General features: G+C 48.7%; 1 protein-coding gene across 12 annotated transcripts in view; it reads right to left on the bottom strand.

The window, feature by feature from the left end:
• The window catches only part of Eip74EF (Ecdysone-induced protein E74), a 630411-nt gene that overhangs the window by 96057 nt on the left and 508304 nt on the right, over positions 1–26050 (bottom strand). For 7 of the 12 annotated variants that reach the window (XM_071660155.1, XM_071660166.1, XM_071660224.1 and 4 more), the window contains one exon: positions 2348–2392. The exons of the other annotated variants lie outside the window; for them this stretch is intronic. In XM_071660155.1, coding sequence (XP_071516256.1) covers positions 2348–2392 — 45 coding nt within the window. The remainder of the gene's footprint in view (positions 1–2347; positions 2393–26050) is intronic. 12 annotated transcript variants of the gene reach the window in all.

The raw sequence follows: 26050 nt of genomic DNA, 5'->3' as shown, positions 1-26050 counted from the left end.
GCACGTCGTCGGTCGTGACGACCTGCGTCGCACGGTAATCACTACCCCGACCTCGACTTCGCCGCCACCTTAAGTACCATTTCCACGATACGAAGTCGAATTTCCCCTCCCCTCTTTCATGACAGGAGGTGAGACTATCACTTCAGTACATACAATCCCATAGTTAAGTTTCATCTGTGATGTTAAATCATCGGGATCAACGTACACTCAAAAGTTAGCCGTAGGAGGGTGATTAATATGACGGCAAAGGTTACGGATAGTGACAAATCGGCTCGTCCCGTCGATGATGATTATCACGGTCATAAAAGCTTCGATGGTCTGGTGGTGGAGTAAGATGAGGCAGACAGCCTGGTGGTGGTGGTAGGATGAGTCCCTTCCTAGCACCAGACGAGGCCAGGAGCCACCGTTGTCCTTTTAAGGACTTTCTCGGTAACAGGAGCGTCGTCGCCTAGCGAAGCAGACGCCGCGCCGCCCTGTGGCTGGACGTACCCTCCGAGAGGTAGGGAGACTCCTGTTGCTGGACGTACCTGGCCCAAGGGGTCGTGTGGTAAGGAAGGGAGGGATGGTCTCCGTGACGGACGGACGGACGGACGGAGGCGCGCGTACCCTTCCCTCCCGGCCTCCTTCTTTTGTTCCAGGCGACGGCCGGGAGAGAGGGGACCGGCCTGGACCCTGGACACCCCGGGGGCGCGAGGCGAGTGGTGGCGACGGCGGCGCAACAGGTGCGGTGCGGCGTTAACAGGACACCATTCATTACAGTCTGGACCATCATAAAAATACCTTGGTACCGGTGGGTGGGAAGGCAGTCGTGGGGAGGAGAAGAGAGGGAGGCCCTTGCAGACGAGGGGTAAACACACGACGTGGTAGCCACACGTCGTCGTCATCGCCGGGTAAACAACGCTGGCTTCCACTAATACCTCGCACCGTCTACCGCCAGCCCTCCCTTAGCAAGAGCGAGGCGCTCCCCCCTACGAGTGGGCCCCAACCCGGTAACTAGCCCTTCCTACGCGTCCTCCATACAACCCACCATTCATTTCCCTCCTACTTACTGTCCAGCTAGACAACTGCCCCTCCCGCCCCCCTAAAGGGAGTCAGTGGAGGTGGGACACAAAGAGTGTGCACCTGACGCCTCCTCCACCTGGCCCACTCTCCCACGGTCACTAATTGAGGGCTGAAGGTCGCGGGCAGGAGGAGGAGGAGGACGACGAGGTATAGCCCTCCCAGCCTAACCTAACCTTGCCCGCCCCCATGACAGCTGGCGGGCTGGCCACACACACCAGGGGGGCGGGGGGAGGAGAGGAAGAGGGAGGGGGGCACGCCCTTACCGTCTCCCTGCTGGGGGTACACACAGCCGAGAACCTCCGCTGCTCCCGGTCAAACGGTGTGGGAAAGGCTGGTCGTGAGGTACTGCAGGAAGGAGTGAAGGGGTAGTGGGTGTGAGGTGTTCTTCATAAATAAAAAAGAGGAGGGAGGAACGGTTCATACTCTAAAGCTAAACCCTCCATCAGGCTATACAGAACAAGCTAAGGGGGTGGAAACAATACAACAAGGGGGGGGTATAGGGGAAGGGGGAGGATGGGAGTAATGGGTGAGACTGGGGCGATCGGCGGCAGCGGTGGCTGTCTCCCAAAAAAGGGGAGACAAGGGAGGTGAGGTGGGCAGAACTAATGGTGAAACCGTCTCCGGGAGGAAGACACAAGTTAACGAAGGGGGAGGGGGAGAGGGAGGGGGAGGGGGTTTAGGGAGGTTGTATAAGAGGTGGCCGACGGGGGTTGGGCCAAGATCTGAGCCTGAGCCCGGGGTACGGAGGGAACAAACCCATCCGCAGGACGCCCGCCAACACAAATATTCGAAACGTAATAAGCATCGTCAGGACCATGGACAGTTACGTGATGTTTTAAACATACACTTAAAAAAAAACAACAACAACATCCCAGTTCTATGAACGTGTGTGAACTCCCGAGTTCACAACACAAGAGATTCATATCCTCGGCAGTTAAGGTCTAGCGTAATATCATCATAAATGGTGTCTTCCATACGAGAGACAGAGACATCCCTCCCTTCCCTCCTCCATCTGCATCCCGACGACCTGTTGCTATGAGGAAACTAAACACCCGCGTTATATCCTTACGACGCAAGGATGGAGCGGCGGCCATGAAGGCGCATCGGCCTCCACATAGGGACACATTCCCCGCGAGACAGTTACTTCAAAATGCCAAAAAGATACACACACACACACACACACACACACACACACACACACACATATATATATATATATATATATATATATATATATATATATATATATATATATATATATATATACACATACTACTGTACTCACCGAAGCCACGTCCACACCACCCTACACTTCGCTCGAGCTGCTTACCTGCAATGAGAGAAGAAAAATTAATCACAGGACAATGAAGGAGAAATATTGCGATACAGATAATGTGTATAAAGAAAAAAAAACGAGGCAAGTTCTTCAACGACCTGGAGAGCGTGACGTCATACCAACGGTCGCTGCTTCGCCATCGGCGTTGATAGAGCGCGAAAGGACCCCGGACGAAAACCGCCCCCCCCCAACCCCGATGTTTGGTATGCCTTGCTCTTGTGTCAAGGTTACTGGTAAACACACTTGTTTGATTTCTACTTCAGCTACATCAAAAAAAGAGAGAAAAAAAAAAGTGGGGGGAGGAGGAGGAGGAGAAATAGCAGACATTCTTGGCTTACCCGTCGTGGCTGCCTAAGGGGAGTGGGGGGGAGGCTGGGGGAGAGGCGGATAATCACCCCCCCCCCCCTTGTGTAAGACGGTACGACCCTCGTGCACGATGGTACGACCTCTGGGTAAAATGGGGGTCTGGCCCCTGACATGACCAGTCGTGCTTGTGGGGTCTGGACCTCCGTTCTCATGGGTCGTACTCAAGGGGTCAAGGACCTTTGGGGGGACCATGAGATAAAAAAAAATATCAGCGCGCGGACAAAGGATAATAACCAATGATATCTTTCGGGATAATAATTCCTAATAATTAGGCACTCCTTTGAATTATACAGGGATGACCTAAAGTCTCGATAATTCGCTACGATAATCACATTAGTCACGTAGGAATGATAATTGTTAAATACACATGGATGATAACAAAACGTCACATATAATCAAGGGGGAAATGATAATTCATCACGATAATCACACGAGTTAAGTTGGAATGATAACTCGATACAATCACGGATGATAAAAGTCACATACAGTAAAAGGGGTAAATGATAATTCAGATATACAAAATGATAATAAGGAGTAACTTGAGATGATAAGCTTGGTATATCATCATTCAAAATTATCATAACCCCTGACTGCTAATGAAAGTGAGGAAACATAATAACGTAAAGGCTGATAATAACAATGGCAGGTTAATGGTAGGAAATAGAGAGAAAAAAAAAAAGCGAATGAGGGAAGATGAGATAGCGATGAAGATGACAGAGGGAGGCTGGTGAAGATGAGAAGGTGACTCCGCTGATGAAGATGACGGAGGGAGGCTGGTGAAGGCGTGATAGTGACCACCGTTGATGAAGATGACACGAGGGAGGCTGGTGAAGGCGTGATAGTGACCACCGCTGATGAAGATGACAAGAGGGAGGCTGGTGAAGATGGTAGCAACAAGGGGAGGCTGGAAGGGGTGGGTGGAGAGGGGCAAGGTTAGGTAACGCCAGTCGTGCCCTAAAGAGAGAGGCAGGCAGGCGGGCGGGTAGGACGACCCCTACCACAACCCCCTGGCCTTCTGGTACCCCCCGGCTTACGTCATAGCCACGCCCTCAGACCTCCCCGCCCCCCCCTCTCCCCACAATGTAACGGCACTCTCCCCCCTACCCCATCCCCCCTTCATCTCTCGCTTCAACCACCTGAATGCTCCAGATGGTGACAACAGAAGCCACCACCTACTTGCCTATCTGCCTACCTACCTCAGCTGGTGAGCATGCGCCATCTTTGCATACCACATCTGGCAATCACGACTAATTTCAAAATTTTCCTTAAAAGAGAAAACAGGAAAATTACGTTCCAATATAGAAGCATCCGGGACACGCGAAATAACATTAATTCATCAGGTGTGTCTGTGTGCCATGAATTGTGACGCAAATTTATCTAAACCCAAAATAGCAAAACGTATCACTGTCATTATCATTATCATCATCATCATCATCATTATTATCATCATTGTTATCCGGTATCGGCTCACCAAAAATTCATATCTGCACCAGGCATCTCGAATGTAGGGGAATAATAAGGCCCTATGAAGCCCTTTACCCCTTCACCAACTCTTTACCCTTCTTCATCCACCCCTTTCCGCCCTTACACATGTTGCTTGGTCCCCCTCCCCAGCCTTGCCAGTGCGGTAAGGGCAGCAGAATCGCCCCTCGTCGTAAGCGAAGCGGCGGCGGCGTCGACGACGGGGCTCGTGAGGGCTAAACCCGTCCGCCACCCGTCGAGCGCAAGCTGAATCTTGGAGGTCTACGTGCAACGGAAGAGCCCATCGCCACCTCAGCACAGCCCTGGCGTGCCCCGGCGGGAGCGTGCTGCCCTGCACAAGTCGGCTAGAGGTCAAAACGGAGAGCCGGGGGTAAACGCAAACAATCGACCGATGGGGGCGAGGAGGCTGTTTGTCGCTGCGATCAGCGGACGCGAGCCCGAGTCGAGGCGAGATCAGCTGACCGGGTGGAGAGGTAATTGGTTCGCCCTGCTTGTAAACACGACCAGGAATCCCGCAGCCAGCCCTAACCCTCCAGTGACCTCCTCCTCTCCCTCCCTCCCTACTTGCCAGACACCAAATTGGAGAGACACCAACGAAAGAACACCCTCCCTCTCTCCAGCTGGCATTAGATAAGTTAAATATAATGAGTAACTTCACAAAAGAAAAATGTCTAAAACAAAAGAGCAAATACTTCGAAAAATTAGAAAACGTGATGTTGTATGAACGTAAACAAATATGAATGCGAAGTTCGGAGTCAAAGCCGATCAATATATCCAATATCACATATCCTGCGTTCAATATAGTTCCTTAAGAAACACAATAACGACGCTAATATCTATACATGCATTAATATATATATATATATATATATATATATATATATATATATATATATATATATATATATATATATATATTAGTGATCGAACCACGTGATACTCGAATCATTTCATGACCGAACCACTTTCGTGATTGGACCGACTTGCGAAGACAGAGCGACTCGATGACAGGAATTCAGCCGATCGCTCAATGACCCCGGATCGTGAACAGCCATTAGACATGACAACAGTTAATCTCCACTGTCAGCCGCAGCTCGCCAGTGTTGTCGGAGGCGCACCCTTGCAAAATCGCGACTTCATCACACACACACACACAACCACACACACACTCGGTACGCACGGTTTCGGTGGGGTCTTGGGCAACACTGCGGAGCGCTCATATCACCTCAAATTCCAGATGGGAGACGTCAGTCTGACTCGACAGTTCGGGTTGTGTGTAGAGCGAAATATCAACCCCCACCTTTGAGCAAGACGGGTACCACGATCCTTAAGCACGTTACGATCTCTGAGCACATTACGATATTTGAGCACGCCATTGCGACCTCTGAACACGACGATACGACCTCGTGTCGTATGGCTGAGCCTGGCCTCTGACCTGTCAACCCTGGCCTCTGATCTGACCTCTAGGGTCAAGTCAAAGAAACAGGCCATATCATACCCAAGGGTCGTGCTTTGGTGCTCAAGACGTAAATTACCGTCGCCTTGAAATGGTTAAAAGAGTTGATTATGTGCGTGGAAGCGTATGTCCACGTGAGACATTCGTTGAGCACACTGGACACAAGTTGTGTAATTTGTACTGTGCGGGTAAGGGGGGGGGAGGAGTTCGGCACTCGTGCGGGGGACCCCCTCATTCCCTTAAACTTTCTCCACACTCACATACAACTGTTTTAAAACCCCTGTACGCTGTCTACATTCACCCGCTCGTAACTCAGCGCGTGTAATTACCTATTTGTACTGTGCGGAGCGGGAGTTTTACACTTATGGGGCCCAGCCTCTTTTGTGTGTGTGTGTGTGTGTGTGTGTGTGTGTGTGTGTGTGTGTGTGTGTGTGTGTGTGTGTTAACTAAGAGGCTCTATGTAGCACTTCACTCTGTGTAAGAGAGAGAGAGAGAGAGAGAGAGAGAGAGAGAGAGAGAGAGAGAGAGAGAGAGAGAGAGAGAGAGAGAGAGAGAGCACATCCTGAACATCTTTTAAACCACAGCCGCAAATCACGTCTTCATCAGTACCACGGGAAGCAGACCCCCGCCATCATGACATACCACACGCATTTCCTAGGATGGCTTTGTCCTCTCCTTCAGTCCGCCTGGACCGTTCTCATGACGCTCACTCTGGGACACCTGGGTACATACCGGACACGTGGTTCAAGCACCCCCGACGCCTGGGACACCACCACCACACAACACCCTTAGCTCCGTCTGCCCCCCGCCCCCCACCCATCCCAGACACTAAATACCACGCAGCCTTTCGCATAAACACACTCGCTTCCATCAGGAGAAATCATGGGAACAGAATGCCTCTAAGGATTCTTGGCAGAGTTCTCCAGCGACGGCGCGCAAAATGCTTCTAGTAAGCTTGAGATTTATTTTGTTAAGATTTTTAACTCTATACGTAAAGCTAAGTAAGCTTCGGCTGTGGCTCGACTGATCTTTAAGTTAAGCTGGGTGCGGTCACGTGCAAGAACGGGTTCTGCCTGGTTATGCTTAACCTGATCAAGAAGTGGGTTTGGTTAAGTACGGTTAAAAGTACAAGTGAAACGTTACTTAAGTTCGGGGCGGAAAAAGCGGCTTTCGTGTGAGAGATGATGATGTGTTATGGTACCGACTGGCGGACGTGGCCAGCTCCCTGAGCGCTGCAGGAGCCTCAATAAACAGAAGGAAACCCCTGGGCCTGGAAGTACATGCAAAATATTATTCATAACCCATCTCTCTCTCTCTCTCTCTCTCTCTCTCTCTCTCTCTCTCTCTCTCTCTCTCTATCCACGTACGCATCGGAAGGGCCGCGTTATCTCAGCGGTGCTCCTGGCAGGCTGCTTTCTGGGCGCCCCCCAGCCAAGTATCGAGAGAGGAGCCTCCAGCCAAGTGCCGGCAGGTACACACAGACACGTACACCTACGGCTACAGGGCCTTGCGCCTCTAGTTATACATCGCCGAGAATCCACAGATATATAATACAGTCATTGTACCTACAGATATGGTCCAAGTATCTCTAGATAAAATCCACCGAGTATCTGTAGATATACTGTACGACCAAGTATCTACAGGTACAGTCATGGCACCTCTGGATATAAACCCGCCACATACACGTAAGAACAAAGGAAGGGAAGGCTTAACTGTCCTGAGGCCTGGTGACCCATGCGCGCCACAGTAGCTTTCTTCGTCCTGTGAACATAATATTCTAACGAGGCAACTTATTCCACCCATCAATAACCGTTGCTTCCCCTATCAATCTTTGTCCTCTCTGCCCGTACAGAAATGGTACGGGCCATCTTGGGTGAAGATTAAATACAGAATATGAAAAAATGAAGAAATTCATCGAGAGCTCCACAGGGGCCTGTAGACCTGGCTCTTCTTGGTAGAGAGGCTATAAGTAGACACGAAGACGAACGTAGAAAAAAAATTCCTAAACCTTTGCCGTTCCGTGGAAAAGGAGATATCGCGGTCGGTCCTCGGGGTATTCTTACGAAATCTATATTCATCAAGTAGGTTATAATTAGTGCGAGTTCTTTATCGACTGGATATTCTAAGGATTCTATTGATATCCACTTTATTTAGCCCTAGTCACCCACTGGCACACAGCTAGCATACCGCGCTTCAACTCTCCGTCTTCACATGGAATGCGAATGTAATTTCCTTTAGTCTCTCTCGTGAAGGAGAGATTTCTGAGGTCAGGCATCATTTCTGTCATCCTCCTCTGTGGCGAATTTATATCCACCGTATAATGACGTACTCAGACCGGCACCCAATAAATGTGTCGTCTCTAGCTCGATGTCATTCACCAGGGGGTTCCCTGGAACACAGGCGTCCCGCAAGCATCCTGCACGGGTCCCGCAAGCATCCTTCGCGGGTCCCGCAAGCATTCTTCACGGGTCCCGCGAAGTTCCGCAATTACCAAAAACTAAAAACAAAATCATGGACGCCCCGTGGTTCAAAATTTATAAACGGAGCATCTTTTTTTTTTTTTTAAGCTTGAGTACAGCTAATAATTAGCGGCCGCAATGCTGCTTATGAAGCTATCAAATTATGTTTTGAAGAAAAAAGACGGGGGGAAAAGAATGGACGGAGAAGATCGGGGGTTCCAGAAAATATTACGTGTTGGTTGTTGGGTTCCCTGGAAAACACTGCCTTAAAGATGCAGGTGCGGTATAAAAATCTGCATAAATATTGCTAACACTTCTGGAAATCATTTATTAAGTCTTGCTCTCTTATGTAAGTTCAGGTTTAGTCTACCCTCATCACCCTTTGATAAAAACTACTTTTCCACCACTAACGACAGACTGGTGGGTAATGATTCAAGATCAATGTTACTCTCTGAATGGAGGAATTCTATATATATTTTGTCTTCGGTAAGATGTCTTCAACTCATGACTCCTCAGCTTTATCATTCCTGACGTCACCGATTACAGATGTTCTGTACGCCAAAGTAACTACAGACATACTGAAAAATCCCAGCAAATACAATCAGTATCTAAAGATATATGTTTAAGTATCTACAGATACATACAGCCAAAGTACCTGTAAATGCTTACAGCCAAGTAATTCTACACACAATGGTAAGGATACATGCCCTATACGTAGCTCTATATTTGTCTCATTATCAAGATCCCGTCTCAACCCCCGAGGGAGGGTGCGTCATCTTGACCTGACCTTGACCTGACCTGGTACGTGACTCAATGAGCCCCGTTATACCATTAACAGAGCCTCAGGTCACTGGCCATGAATCATCACCTCAGCGGGAATAAATACAGAGCACTTAGCCCAGCACAGTGGAAGTCGTATACCGTTGATGCTGACCCTCGAAGGTGGAATTACAGGTGACCCCATGCTGACCTCAGCCCGCAGCGGTGGTGATACACGGCCGGGTCAGCAGTAGCCCGGGCTGGCTTGTTGTCGGTGTCCAGCACAACGTGACTCGTGTCGACACACTGTTGTGACCTACCCCCCTTCCACTCCCCTCCCCCTCACAAACTGCGCAACTCTGCGGTCTGTGTTCGGCTCCCCCAAGAATCTGATTAATCATGGGGGAAGGCTTTCGACGGTTTGTTTATTTTGCCCAGGGGAAAAAGGTCTCCAGCCAGGCTAACCACCCAACCAGCACTTCCTGTAACTTAAGGTCCTACTGCCTGTGTTGACGGTGACACCCCCGGGAGGTAGCTAAACCAGGCACAGCGAACAATAAAACCACGACTGGAGATTGGGCGATCGGTTCCCCTGGAGACCCACAAACATCCCGGGTTTGCAAGGAAGCCTTGGAGGAGGAGGATGAGGAGGAGTAGGAGGAGGGTGCAAGCGAGGCATTACCCTCCCAACTTCCTGCCCGGGCACATGGTTGCTTGCTGCGCTGCTGACTGCGTCCTTCGTCGGCACCACCACCAAAGTTACCCATACCTCCCATCCCACCTCAGTCAACAGCACACACTCATACACACACACACACACACACACCTTACACAACGGAACAAGGCTCACAAACACAACATCTAAACACCCATGAAAACAACAGAGTGAATCTCTGTTTAACATAATAACACTGAGGGGGGAATCCCATCTGACATGGACGTATATACACGTTGTTTCTGTATGATGCTAGCAGAATGTAAGATACAGAGAAGCTGGAGAAAGTAATATCTGATACGACAGAAAAGGATGCTGTCTTCGGAGAGCTGAAACTCACTGGAGTCTCATTGCTGTTTACTGTGGCTTCTTTTTATCGTTTTACCCCAATTCTTTCAGTCATTCACAAACCAACCCAACCTTCCCTCATCCGGAATGTGCTTCCCTTCCATACCTATTAAGTTCATGCAGCCATCGACAGGGGCCATTCTCTCCAGACCCACAACACGATGGTGGCTGCCTCGCCAGTAGGAGGACCTACTACACTAGCTGACACGCGACTAACACCCTCAGTGGTGTATCCAGAGATTAAATACTGGGAATTTATCGAGAAAGATCGAAACTGTAGGAGGATGGAGTTGATAGCTGGGTGTAGCATCCATCCAGCTTAAAACTTCGACACCACCCAGTGCCTCTATATTCGTCCCACATCCAGGTAAGGTTGCGTTTATCATTAGGAGCTACTGTGGACGGGTCAACAAGTCTGTGAAGACGCTACAGGAAGGGCAGCGGTTTCGCCGACACACACGTCCACATCTATGTCACTCGATGTACTGGAGACGAGGCATCACGTCAGCCAGACACTACAGGAAACCTATGGCAACACGTCACCCAGACACGACAGGAAAAGGACACCACCACACAGACACACGTGTAAACCCACACCACGGGAATTCGTGGGAACATCCACCACATCTAGTAAACCAATCAAAAGACAACACACTAACAAACATCGCTGAACAACAACTCTACCCACACTCTGGATATTACAAGTATCAGATGAACGAATGAGATAAGAGTTCTCAAGCTAAGTTATGCTAAGCTAAGCTCGGCAGAGTGACGAAGGTCACGGCCGTACAACTCTTGGGTATCATGGCCTCGCCTTCGACCTCTCCTTAAAAGATCAGGTCAGAGGCCAGGCCATTACACTTCCAAAGGAGGTTAGAGAGAGAGAGAGAACAACAAATAAATAAAGTTAAACTGTGTAAGAACTAGTCGATAAACCAGGGGATGCAATACCAAAATGCCTTCCAAGAAAATATATTGAGGAGAGGCAATGTTGAGGTAGACGGCCAAGGTGAGCAAATGCCACGGTGGATGACAAGCGTCCTGGTCCTCCCCCAAGTCAACACGACGCTGGGAGTGGCTCACGGGAGCTGGCTGCATTCCGGGACCAAACTGACTGACTCCCAGCGATCGTACGTCATCAGAGGGGACAAAAAAAAAAAAAAAAAAAAAAAAAAACAGAACGACGTGAAATATACTCATCGTACAGACCCTAGCAGGCAGACGGAAGCTACAGCACAATCGCAACATCTGTGAAGAAACAACACAACGAGATCTGTTCTTCCTCACCCCGAGGTATTGAAGCTCGACGCGAGAGTCGTCGTCTCCTCGTCGAGCACAGTTCTTGCCCGCGAAGCAACAGGTGTCTAGACGGCGTGCGCAAAACAGAACAGGAATTCCTCTAACCGTTGTAAGAATAATATCGCATTCTTCTGTAAACATGTAAAGCAGGGAGGGGGGGGGGGGAAGAAGAAAAGAAAATGTAACGAGAGACATGCAGTGTTTACTTCCTGTTCGTGCTACTCAGCGAGACATGGCAACTTCCAGCTCAAGTTCGAAGATCTGTCTGCTTTCGAAAGTTCTAAACGAGAGACAGGTAAATTAAATGAAAAATTTAACTATGATACATGTGACTTCTGTAGCAATCTTGAGCCCGGCAGTAGGGTAGCCCTCCCATCACCGCCCCTGCCGTCCAGTAGCCAGGCGGCCCTTAGGAACAAAATCCCCTGGGGCAACTCTGCCCCAGCTAACTTTCATGGTAAATGGCCAGTCAAAGGGGGGAGGGATGGGGGGGGGGGAATATGAGTCAGGCATCTACCTCGAAGGGACGATGAAGATGAGGGGTAATTAATATGCCTGAAGGTCAGGGTGAGGGCAGAGGTGGTGGCGATGATCAATTTGACATGACAGACAAAAGAGGAAAAAATTTACACGACGCCGAGTGTGAAGATGAAGATGAGCATGAGAGCGTACGTACTGATCAAAGTGATATCGAAGGTGACACGCTAATAAGTGGCAATGGGGACTGTGGGAGGAGGAAAGGTGAGTATAAGTCACTAACTGAGATGACAGTGTGCTGGCTAGACATGCGGACGCCTTGTGGTTCCAAGCCGTGTGGGATTGTAGCGTAGCGTGGGCGTGAAGGTGTGTGTGTGTGTGTGTGTGTGTGTGTGTGTGTGTGTGTGTGTGTGTGTGTGTCAGAGTGTGTGCCTGGGCGTGAGAGGCGGGAGGGAGGTATGTGGTGGTGGCGTGGAGGACACCACAGGTTCATGGCCAAACTCCAGGGAAAACTTGCCTATCACCACCACCACCTCCCGTTTTCCCCTCCATCGTTATGACGTCTTGCCCCGTGTACAGGGCTAGGGAGCTGCGTTGGGGAAGTGGGGAGGGGAAGGAAGGGAGACACGGTAGCAGTACCGTGGCCACCGCCGCCCCTACCCCGGCGATCACATGCCAGGGTAGGGAGGAGGTCTAGAATGTATCAGGGCGAACTCCCTGTCTGGCCGCCCTGGACCTGGACGGGCAGAGGCCACCATCATCCCCATCCCGCCCCTCCCCAAAGAGACATACCCAGGGGGAGGGCGGACCTTGGCCGACACAGACAGACATACATCAGGATGCGGCCAGGGGAGGGGGGGGGAAGGTACGCCTCCACTCCATCCCCCACTGTGTGTTACGTCACGTGTAACTTACTTACGGTCCGGTACGGATAATAAACACTAAGTTAATGATGACATCACCCCCCCCCCCCACCCCATCATTAACGGTTAAGTAGGTCTTGGCGAACCTGTGGGGACCATAAATACATCGGCAAATCTTGGGGGGTCTTCATGACGCACGACGCTCTTAACGGTAAACGTCTCTTAACGAAATCACTGTTTCATAACAGTGATTTACAACGTCGCCGAAAACCACACCGATCGTTTTATCCGAAGAGTCTCTCTCTCTCTCTCTCTCTCTCTCTCTCTCTCTCTCTCTCTCTCTCTCTCTCTCTCTCTCTCTCTCTCTCTCTCCAGCAGTGTAACACCAAACGCCTAAAAGCTATGCGTTTGGCCGCATATTCACTTGTCTTTGTTGCACCTGTGCTGGGCGGGAACACCACCGGCCAATGAGCGCCCGCGCCCGGCGCCGTCCCATCGCGTCATTGGTCAACCGAGCCAACTCGCAGAGGTCGGAGGAGGAGGGAGGGAGGGAGGGGAGGCTACAGGATTCACTCGAGGAACTGTGCGATTTCCCCGTTTCCTGGGAGACATAATTTCCTTTGTTGTGTATTATAGACGCACGCACGCACACACACACACACACACACACACACACATAGCGGCATACTCTGGTGGCTCCGTAGTTCTTAGGGCCCTAAGTAGAGGGAGGTGGGTGTGAAGACACGGGTGGTAGTAGAGCTGTTCCGTGTTCTCTATTTGAGATAAGAGAGAGAGAGAGAGAGAGAGAGAGAGAGAGAGAGAGAGAGAGAGAGAGAGAGAGAGAGAGAGAACAATGTAAGGAGAAGAGAACAGACATAGCGCCCGAACCGCGTCACGACCTGACTTCCCGCCAACAACTTCATGCACTACGACACCAATGGCTTCTCTCTCTCTCTCTCTCTCTCTCTCTCTCTCTCTCTCTCTCTCTCTCTCTCTCTCTCTCTCTGCCGCATACTTCGCCACTGTTAATAGGTTTCTCTCGCTATTTTTCACATTCCCAACAGTATGTCACGGCATAAATCACAAAAAAAAGGATGTAATCTTTCTCTTCCTCCCGGATTAAAATTCCTGTCTGGGAGTCCTGAAGATCTCATTGGTCGGGATGTGTTTAATATTTTTGCGACGATTCCCTCCAGTTTCATAATTGCCGTTATATTTCACGCACCAGAATCCATAAAATCGATCTTGCGGGAGATTTAAGAATGGCCTGGAGATTTTTCAAACGCACATTTTCCGAACAGTACTCACATACTATATATGGCCATTTAATCAAATACTTCACCTGACACTATGCCAGCCATTTAATGAAATGATTTATTTGACATCACAAAAGCCATTTAATGAAATAGTTTAGTTGACATCGTAAAAGCCATTTAATGAAATATTTTGGCTGACATTGTAAAAGCCATTTAATGAAATATTTTGGTTGACATCGTAAAAGCCATTCAATGAAATATTTTGGCTGACACTAAGACCCGATTCATAAAAAGCAGTAGAAGCCTTTTAAACGTAAAACTACTTTCGGTGAATACGCCATCCTACTTTCAGCCTTGTTCAAAAGACAATTACAGAATTATGACATAAATTCCCATGACACTTCAACAAAAAAAAATTCCACGCTGGAGGACAGACAGACACGTTTAATCATCATGGGTGTAGCAACTCTACCGGTAAATTATGAAAAAGCAAATGACTTTCTCAGAAAATAAAACACCTCCTGTAAATCATTGTGTGTGTGTGTGTGTGTGTGTGTGTGTGTGTGTGTGTGTGTGTCCATTTGCCTACACTACCCGGCGTCCATATACAAAACTGATCCTAATTTCCCCCCCGACTTTTTTACGCTGATGATGAGACGCCCCCGCAACACAACCTTGCTTCTCCTCAATCCTCGCACGTCTGTCCAATTTCCCCCAAGAATTTCTGCACCAGATTACATCCTGCTGAAGACTCCCAAGAAGGAGGAGGGGAAAAAGAAAGATAAAAAACTCTCTCTCTCTCTCTCTCTCTCTCTCTCTCTCTCTCTCTCTCTCTCTCTCTCTCTCTCTTCTCTCTCCTGAGGTTGGGAGCATCGGAGATTACGTTTGTCTGCTGAGACGAGGGTTATCCGCTGCGACTGCGTGACGCGAGAGTTGGCGGGCGGCGACAGGGGCCGCTTGCGGGGTGCCCCCGCTGGGTAGCCTTGAACCTACGTACTCCGGCCACATACACACAGGAGGCCACGCCAGGGGGAAAGATGCCGATTCCGACGGACGCGCCGCTGACGACCCTGCCTGTCCCCACCTGTCGCACACCCACGGAGCCTGTCGGGCACACACCGAACCTGTCGGGCACACATCGAACCTGTCGGACACCAACCGAACCTGTCGGACACCCATCGTGTCTTCGGGGGCATCCAGGGACACTGTGAGACACCCAGGACTCGACCTACTTCCTCTCTTGCAGGCAAAAAAGATTCTGACGAACAGAGAGATGGAATTTCCTCATCTTAATTACCCGCGAGTAAACCTGTCGTCCTGAGCGACGTCTGCTGGATCCTAAATGCGTTTGCGTGATCCTACCTGGTCCCTGCCGGCGTCACAGGGGCGCAGTTCGGGTGCCTAGTATCTCCCCGGATTATCAGGGAGTCAATCAAATGCCCAGGTCCGTCTGCGGGGGCCCAACTGTCTCCCGGATTCCCGCCTCGCACCGGGAGGCGAGGCTGGGGAGGAGGGAATTGTCGAACGTGAGCGCATCTCGAGAGGGCCCGCCGCCGTTACGGCGGTCCCTCTGGAGCCGCATGCCAGATCCCGACCCTGCACGGTACGGCAGGGGTCATCAAATGCCGGAAACGCCCTTCGCATCGCGATGGGTGCGGGCGGACACGAACGAATCGCGCGGGAGGGGACGGCGTGACAAGACGTCTGGCGTCGCACGGTGTGGGGTCCAGAGACGTCAGGGTACGCGTCGTCGTCGAACTGTGGCTGTGGGAAGGTTGGTAACACCTACAGGTGGTGGTGACGACGCTCCAGTCTCGACCACAAACTATGACGACGATAGTACGCGGCAAAATAAGTATCTGGTCAGAGGTCACGCCATCGAATCCAAGGGTCGTAACGTCGTGCTCAAGGGTCATACCGTCGTGCTCGTTGGGTGACAATAACGTTCTTAAGGTATCGAGACACTGTGACCACATATACTCGATTGATCAAAAATCAAAAATGAAAAACACAAATCGGAATTATCGCTCCCACACAGCGTCAACAAATCCACGCCAAAAAAATAAAGATCTTCATTAAACTTTCACGCACAAATCTATAACGAAAAAAAAAAAAACTGCTGCTAGTACCGTTTGCAGAGAAGTACGGAGAGAGATATGTCATAATTATACAATCCCTATCACCCATCTTGTACAAAGCATTACCTCACAGATTACACTGCCGAAGAAAAAGCATGTCACCCCGCGAGTGATGGCACGCTTAAGGGACATAATCGTCGTAAATATCCCATCCCCGTGAGCCCTAGTGACAAAGACTGGGTACGTGAGGGGAGGAAGAGGGAAGGGGGAGGAGTAAGGGGGGTGTGGGTGGCTGGGTGGGTTGGGATGATCTTACGTGAGAGTAGGGTGGCTGGGTGGGAGAGCTGGTGGGTGGATATGTGTGTGTGTGAGAGAGAGAGGGAGAGAGAGAGAGAGAGAGAGAGAGAGAGAGAGAGAGAGAGAGAGAGAGAGAGAGAGAGAGAGAGAGAGAGAGAGAGGGATGGGGGTAAGGAGGAGGAGGGGGTGGTGGACTGTGGGAGCCTCACGTCCTCTCCCAGTACACTGAACACGGGGTATGGAAGGGGAAGGAGGGACAGGGGGAGGGGGTCGGCATTCCCAACCCACGTCAAGTTGAATCTCTGCAGCACAAGAGGACATTGACCGTCCCCACCCGAGCCTGCCTGACTGACTCTGTGTGTGTGTGTGTGTGTGTGTGTGTGTGTGTGTGTGTATCTGAGAGAGAGATCTTGAGAATGTAATAAACAACCTCTAGTACTTCCCTCTCTCTCTCTCTCTCTCTCTCTCTCTCTCTCTCTCTCTCTCTCTCTCTCTCTCTATGTGTGTGTGTGTGTGTGTGTGTGTGTGTGTGTGTGTGCACGCGTGCGAGCGCGTGTGTGTATATACCAGCGGCTATAAGTAGGGAGGGAATCTGTGTACATAGAAATGCGCGTATATCACCCACACCTGTGACCTGAGCCTTCAGCTTAAGGTACCCCAAAACTGCCCAAGGTTCACAGGTCGTGCCACACAACCATACACAGAGAGAGAGAGAGAGAGAGAGAGAGAGAGAGAGAGAGAGAGAGAGAGAGAGAGAGAGAGAGAGAGAACAGCAGTGGGTTACGAAGGCCAAGATATGATGCAGTGTTACGGATTTTAACACTAAGGGGTGTGTTGGAGAAGGTGGGGGGGGCGGGGGGAGAACGAGTGGGGAACACCTGTGTGACTTACAGCGGTATCAACCAGTGCAGGTGTTGCAGACCACAGGCACTAGAGCAACAACAACAACGGCCTCAAGACCGCCAACAGCGCCAACAACAACGGCCCCGAGTGCCCCAAAACAGCCTATGAGTGCCAACAGTACTGACAACAGCCATGAGGATCAGCAACAGTCCAAACAGTGCCACCAATCGCCAACTACACCCGAGAGAGCCAACAGCTAATAATGACAACTACAGCCAAGAGTGCCAGCAAAACCCTGGGAGTGCCAGCAACGAACGGGTCAAAGCGACCTAACAAACGGCCGGCCTAGGAGTACCAAACAAAGGCGTTCCCTGGGGCAGACGACAGTGACCCTACCAGATCCTGGATAACATAATGCCGGGTTGATGGGCCAGACACCTGCCTCCACTGGTGTCACTTGTGCTCACCACACCTGCGGCCGCGAACATCTGTGTCCTCCTCCGCCGCACACATCCGGCCAGCCAATGGCGTCGCCGTATGTGAGACTTCAACGCCGTCTGATAACATCTGACCTCGACTGGTCATTAAGGCTGCTACCCATGACTCACATTTGCTGCACAACCAAGACAACCCAGAACCACACACACACACACACACACACACACACACACACACACTGGACTCCTACTGTTGGAGGTCAGAACATCAAGATCTCACCTTCGGCAAGGCCAACGGACAGAAAGGAGTACAAGTTTTGAGAGTGACCTTCTCATTAGAACTCAATAATAATAATAATAATAATAATAATAATAATAATAATAATTTTCTAAAAATCATAATAATAATAATACATACACAACCCCATAACCCTTTTCACTTAAAGGCACTACTTCCGCAGCTTCAAAGCTACGTTACTTCTAGTCGCAGGAAAATGATTTGATTCCTCTGCAAATGAGAGGTTTCTCTACGGGGCTAGATTTCCTTTCGTCAAAAGACGATGATGCAGCCTCGCCGGAGGTGACTTTTCATTTTCACTCTCGCTATAACCACAAGCAGGCAGAGACAGGTAACACCACGATATATATATATATATATATATATATATATATATATATATATATATATATATATATATATATATATATATATATATTGGATATAGATGATAACATACTCGTATATACCGTTTAGATAGACAGATAGATGGATAGAGATAGACAGATTAAACGCACACACACATCAACACATGACTACACGTCCCGACACCCCCCTCGTACACGTTCACATGACTCACTCCCCACTCAGCCTCTCATCTGATTAATCAGCTGATCGAAAGATCATTTACATACCTACTGGAGCTAACGTTACGTATCTGTGACTATCAGCAGATCCACAGCAAACTCTACGAAGGTACGAACCCAGAACTATGGCTCCTTGGGGGGGGGGGGTCCGCTTCATAATGGGAGGGAGTCACAGTGGGAAACAAAAAACATAACACTCGGATCACAGAAGTGGAGAAGAGAAGCGAACGAACGAGGAAGGAAAGGGACACTAAATGGAAGGAGAGCACGAGGAGTAATAAAACAGAGAGGGACGCGTGCCTTAGGGAAAAACTCGAGCTAACACTGACCTTGTTCATGATCATCGACCCCCGTCTGGTGCCACACACACACACACACACACACACACACACACACACACACACACAAACACAAGGACGCCGAAGGTGAGGACAGAGAAAAACAGCCCCACATACGGCAACTGCACACCAGGAATTCAAGCCAGTCGCTCGCTGACTTTATTGCCATCAATAAAAAAAATCCATCTCCCTCCTGAACCCATGACCTACACCATACGATCCATCAAGTGGAATATGGATGGATGCGAGCGGGGGAGCGCCCCCTCCCTCCCAAACCTTAAAGGATCCCGGTGGAAGCCGTTGTGACTAAGGGATGAACACATATACACTTGACGCATGCCGTAAACATAAAACTATTAGCAACCCACCTTACTTTAACACACACACACACACACACACACACACACACACACACACACACACACACACTCGTGAGCATCTGCGAACCCCACCTGCCATTCTTCTCCACATCCCGGCATACCACCACCCGTGCTCCAGAAAGATCGTGACACACACACACACATACACACACACACACACACACACACACACACACAGCCAATTACGTACATCAATACAAGCCCATGCTATAACAGTGACTATACCACCACCCCCTCCTCAACACACCCTTGCCCCGCGGCTACGAGCCGTCGCATCTACCGGTAGCTATTTGCTACTTGCTGACGTCATGTACCATCTCCGACTCAACATGAGAAGAAAGAGTGGAAAAAGAGACGGATTCCCTCACATTTTCGTTCTCCTTCCATCTGACCCGTGACGTATGATCCCCCGGGGGTCTCCTCTTCCTCCCATTCTCCTGCCATCCTTCTCTTCTCACTAACTACTCTTCTGTTGTTATTCCCTTGTTCTTCCCACAAAAAAAACGCTCTTATAGAAGAGTCTTGGTGATTGCTCTCTCACTCTCTGTCAGCACGGGAGTGCGTGACTCATTTGGTTAAGTTACTCGTATGACCACACAATCAATCGACACGTAAGAACAATGTCACTGAGACGTAAACTGATTACACACACACACACACACACACATATATATATATATATATATATATATATATATATATATATATATATATATATATATATATAACACCAACATAAACAAAGGGACAAACCACAATACATTAGCCATCCGTCCTAACTTCAGGTACATTCACAGTACACCTGTAATTACAGAAGGTCTCTCCCCAGCTGTCCACAGACGACAGTTTTAAACCCAGCTGCTGTGTAGTCAGGACCGGGAGGGAGAGGTTTGAAAAAACACGTCCCCCCCATCCCCGGTCTAACAAAGGATTAATCCAGCCGAACCTCTTTAACTTCCGAGAAGTTCTCCATAATTGAGAAACTCTTGCTTTTCTCACTGTGTGTATGCCTCCAAGGCAGGACACCCAGGCCACCTTTAACGGCCCTGAGGAGTAGGAGGAGAAAAGCCTCCTAGCCACGGGCGACGATAATCTGGGGGATCGAAACCCACTTGGCGCAGTTTAATGGCGCATGTAATTTGTAAAGGTTTCCGAATACACAGGAGACACGTCGCCCTAGGGAGGGTGTTATTCTTAGGCTGCCAGTGTACAAGTTTTATAGGAGTCTCCCGCTTGTCCCGCGGCGTGGGCGAGCTCTGACGTCATCCAGATTAAAGGTGATGGTGGAAGAGGGGAGAGTGAGGGTGGGAGGGGCAAAGGTGAGAGGGAAAGGTCAAGAAGAGAAATACGGGACGGGACTGAAGAGCGGGATGAGGGTGGGGAGGGGAAAGAGACACATTATAAGAGAGCAACTATAGAACAACAGGGGAAAAAGAAAAGAAAAAGGAGTTGACAGAGAAAGAGAGAGAGAGAGAGAGAGAGAGAGAGAGAGAGAGAGAGAGAGAGAGAGAGAGAGAGAGAGAGAGAGAGAGAGAGAGAACAGCACAGCCCCCTTTCCCCCTCCCCCACTACCACAACACAAGCAAGACAAACATCACAAACCAACACCGACCGACCAGTGCTGCCAACCTGCCCAACAACCCCTCGCTCCCCTCCTGCCACCGATGACCCATGACACACATACATATACACCTTCCCACCAACGTATCGCTAAACTGTAGCTCTGAAAGCTTACTGTCCTTATGATACCTTCAACATCAGGCCAGCAACACTAAACCATCCTACGTGCTTATGATTTATATATACATATGTTATATATATATATATATATATATATATATATATATATATATATATATATATATATATATTGGCGTGGCCTTTGACCTGAACTCCCCTACAGAACATGCTTAAGAGGCGCTGCGTCGCGCTCAAGGGCCGTTGCTTCATGCTCGGGGGGTTACTGCCATTCCCAGCCTCATACCGTAAGTGACGGTATACAAACGGTAAACACAATGCTCTTACCCGACTCACTGGCAAACACGCACCACCAGAATCATCGTGGCCTTCGAGGGCAAACTACTAAAAGAAGACTGACGTGATTTCGCTAAGGTCTCGTACGCTTCTTATCACTAATACTCCGGAGTACAAAGAGGATTACTGCCAAATGAGACAGGCAGTTACCGGGAACTCTCTCTCTCTCACTCTATCTATCTATCTATCTATCTATCTATCTATATATATATATATATATATATATATATATATATATATATATATATATATATATATATATATATATATATATTCCTATGAGTCCACGGGGAAATGAAACACGATAAGTTCCCAAGTGCTCTTTCGTGTAATGATCATATCAGGGGTGATTCAAGAAAGAAATATAAGTCAGTTGATATTGTTACGAACATGTGTGTGTGCCCACATGTTCGTGTGTATGTATGTGTGTGTCTTTGTGTATGGTGCAAGTGCTATTTCATGTTAGGACGAGGGCCAGGGCCTTCCTCCGCTATCGGCTCGGATTTCACTTCTCTGACCGAACCATTAGGTCTGATGTCTTCCTCATACCTTCGAGAGGGAAACCAGATGGCCACGCCGGGCCATCAATCCAGTCCACCTCGACACTCGGACCTTTCATCCGAGGCACCAGGTCAAGTTGGGGTCAACCTACGGCCCCCTATACAGTGTCGTCGCTGTCTGGACAAGAGAAGGTGGAGCTTGGCAGATGTGGGACGAACTTATGTTCCTTTCAGCCAGTCAGCTGTTTCAGGGGTGACACCTTCTCCAATCACCGCCGGACCTGTGGCCCTCCAGCCAAGTAGGAGTGGCACTTGGGAGCCACCCTCCTCCAATCACAACTGGGCCTTAGGCCCATAGCCAATCAAGGGTGGCATTATAGGGTAACGGGTGGACGCAAGTCATTCCTGTTTGTAATAAAAACCTCTGATACCCGCTGAGCCTCGATTCCTTCTCCAGCCCAGCGAGGCAAGTGGTTTTCCCTCTGCCCGTCACCCGAGTGGTGCCCGTTACCTGAGTGAAGTGCGCGCTATAGACTCTACGATATTGTACCGCCTCAATCATGTACTTTCGAGTGTCATAGAGTACTGTAACTTGTCATAGAAGTGCCTAACAACTTTGTATCTTGAATCATGTTATTGAAGATAAACTGTCATAAAGGAAAGAGATCTCCTGGTTTGAAATCTTATCTGGAGTGTTAACTCATGTTCAGTGTTAACTCATGTTCAATGTTAACTCATGTTCAAAGTTAACTCATGTTCAATGTTAACTCATGTTCAATGTTAAACTCATGTTCAATGTTAAATTCATGTTCAATGTTAAACTTATGTTCAGTGTTAACGTAAATGAAAGTAATTCCGATGTTGGTGTTTGTTTTAATCCCATAACGTTAAGATAGTGTTATCCTCTGTTGTGAAACATAACAAATCTAACGTCCTTGCAAGACAAGGATCAGTATAGTATTTGTAACATATATATGTTACTCTTGACCTTGCTAGAATAACTCTTGAGTTCGTAATAATATACACTTGCGTCCTAGCTACGTCTCTTGCTTGTATGTCAAATGACCGTTGAATTTCTTTCCTGTATCTCCCCTGATGATGTGATCATTACACAAAAGTACACTTGGGAACTTATCGTGTTTCATTTCCTCGTTGATTAGAAGGAATATACGTGTGTGCGTGTGTGTGTGTGTGTGTGTGTGTGTGTGTGTGTGTGTGTGTGTGTGTGTGTGTGTGTAAAGTTCAGCTCCAGTAAATCAAGGAAAACATCTAAGAAATTATTGTAGGTAAACACGAATGGTGATGCACGGGCCTTTCCTCCAATGATCTCTCAGTTATGGAGAACATCATCTCCCGCACTTCCTCTTGACAACCTCAGGATGGTTCAAATGTCATCAGTTTCAAGCGGTATTACTGTGAACACAGAATTACGAAACGAACAGTAGAATTTACTATCAATACGACATGATCATGTCACTTCTTTCATGTTTTCCTTTTCATTCAAGCCCCTGTGATTGCAGGATTGAAAGATGGGCGATAGGTTGAATTCAGACGAACGAAGGGGAGATGAGCGTCACTGACGGAACCCTTCAGATTTCCAGAGAGGAGTTTCAAAGGAAGAATTCCCTTTGCGAGGAACCGCTGCCATCGATGCGCAATTACAGTCCAAAATATTATATATATATATATAAAGTTTGTTTGCTGTTGCTTGCGACTCAGTGAAAGATAATTGCAAAAGGTCAGAGTGGACGACATCGAAGTATTGCAACAGACGAAGACAACAAGGCGGAAGTGCGCGGCGCAATCGCTGGTAGTCGCAACACGTCGACGTTCACTGCATGTTAGTGTCCACATTCACCGCTATGAGATTTACACTGGTTAACATCCTTTTGAACCACCCTGTATGTGCCAACTCTGAGTCGTCCCTTGTGCTTGCATAATGGAGCCTTATCATGTGTTACACGGTACCAAAGATTGGTGCACTGAGCGGGTAAGCCCTCACCTGGCTAAGACCAACTGTCTCATTTGGTAGTGTTGACAACCTAAAGGGAAGGCGTTGTTGTAAACTGCGCTTAGCATTCACTTCCCCGTTTTCACAAAGATGAAACACGTGTCGAAGCCCACAGCTTCTAAACAGAACAATAATAAAAGAAAAACTGTCAAGACTACAATGCAGTTGACTCTAGTGAGCCGTTTTCTATCAACGAGGCTTAGCAAGCGGCTGCGATCTCGTTTCTTTCCCTCTATCGCCGAGCTTTGGGAATGTTCGACCTCTCGAATTTGTCCTAACAACCAACACCTGACTTCCTCGTTGGATTAAAAGGACAAGCTCGGTAATTCCTCAAAAAAATCACAAAAACTTTCATTTCAACTACTTCCTCCACCTTCTTTCCTCCTTTCTGCGTTCCATGCTTGACCTCATTGCCGAGTTTCCACTGTAACTGAAACCTCTGACATGAAAAAAAATCTATCTATCTATCCATCTATCTATCTATCTATCTATCTATCTATACATATATATATATATATATATATATATATATATATATATATATATATATATATATATATATCACGAGTTTGGCCAGGGACAAGAGCGCACTCAGGCTCCCACCAAAACCTCTCCCTTCATAACTTTTGATGATTAATGACCCAAGGAGTAACGAGGCAATTACGACTATAATCGCCTTCTTAACGACGACGAAGAACTCGTGCGTTTAACCACCGCTGCTTCCTGGTAGGTGTCCCTTCGCTATTGGTAGTTCAACCTCCCAGGAAAGATGGCTGCTTAGACACCATTTTATCCCTGGGATCAAATTTCTGTAAAAACCGACTTTAAATACACACACACACACACACACACACACACACACACACAATGAACTTACAAAATCAGAGGAGATAATAGGGTTTGTGAATGACAATATAAAAAAATCAATAACAGTCCGATACTTCACAAATTATACCCTCAAAATAAAGCGATAATGAACGAGCAACATATTCCGAAAGGCTATCGGATGCAACACCCGCACATTATTCGAGTATAAACACAACTATACAAATTTCAAAAAAGTACACGAGACGCAAAATACAATATTTATCCTATTTTCCCGCCAAAATCTCGCGCGTCATTTGGAAGACTTCCTACATCCGGTGACGTCACAACGACAACAGTGTAGGAACCTTAGCCACTTCCTCCTCGAGTCGCCGGCGGGCTTCGTCCTGAGGGATAACAGCCCTTGCGAGCTGGCGCCATTACGGCGATAACTGTATAACAAGGAAGCGGAGCACACAAGGATGTGGCATATAAAGATAAGCGTATCATAATGACCAGTTCTTGAAGAGGAAAAGATGGCGGCTGTTTGGATCGGTTGGTGGCAGGAAGCCACATGTACGATAACTACTGTGTGTGTCTCCCTCACTTCACATCACACGGTTACCCCTCTCACGATCTGTTCCTCTTCCCACACCGACTCCTCTTCTTTCCCATCCTTCTATTCCGACTCTTCACACGCTCCTCATCCCTCCTTGGTTCCCTTATCCTCCCCCCTTCCTCTTACGCTCCCTATCTCATCATATGCTCCCTAATTTTCCATACTTCCTAGTTTGCTACCCCTCTCCCCTCCACCCTTCCTCCTCCTCTCTCTCTCTCTCCATACCCTGCCCTAATCCCTCCCTCCCTGCTCCCCGCGACACCATCCCTCCCTCCCTCCCCCTCCAGCGGCCAAACAGCAGCTGAGCGTCCTAATCGCACATCTTCATGTCCTGCGACACCACAGTCACACACCTACAATATACACGTAACCGCAGGATGCACTGAGGCTCTAACACACACACACACACACACACACACACACACACACACACACACACACAAGGCCCCCAAAGCCGCTGTTGTCCTAGTGTTCAACCAAGGGGAAAGACTCTCCCGTCCACAATAAAAAGACAACGCTGCCGGCCACCTAACCTGCCTGTCTTGCACTTCCCCCTGTCTCCCGAGAGCGGCTACTTAAAGGTCACGACCAAAATCTCCACAAATCGGTCAAGAGCTCAAAAACGGAAGGGGGAGGTGGGGAGGAGGGGCTTCCTTCAACAAGGCAGGCTTGAGCCACAGGCAAAACTACACCTTTCATCAGCGGCGACAAGAGCTAAATGCGACGTCTCTCATGCCGAAGGCGCAGAAGAAGCCAAAGTTCCGCAACTGACTGTCTACCAATACTCGACTAATTTTGCACCTCAGTCACGTCACAGTATTATCAGTTACGGGGGCTTGGGAGGCGGAGGTGTGTCAGTCTGACGGTTCATAGAAAACAAAACATGGAGGAGAAACTGCAGCTCTCCTCTCCATGATGAACGTGGTCAACGACTTTATTCCACGTGGATCGCGCTGCCATATGTGGT

The sequence above is a fragment of the Panulirus ornatus genome, chromosome 5 (genome assembly GCF_036320965.1).
Source record: "Panulirus ornatus isolate Po-2019 chromosome 5, ASM3632096v1, whole genome shotgun sequence".
NCBI classification, from domain to species: domain Eukaryota; kingdom Metazoa; phylum Arthropoda; class Malacostraca; order Decapoda; family Palinuridae; genus Panulirus; species Panulirus ornatus.
The sequence above is the reverse complement of the archived record's forward strand: the minus strand, read 5'-3'. Positions and strand labels throughout refer to the sequence as shown.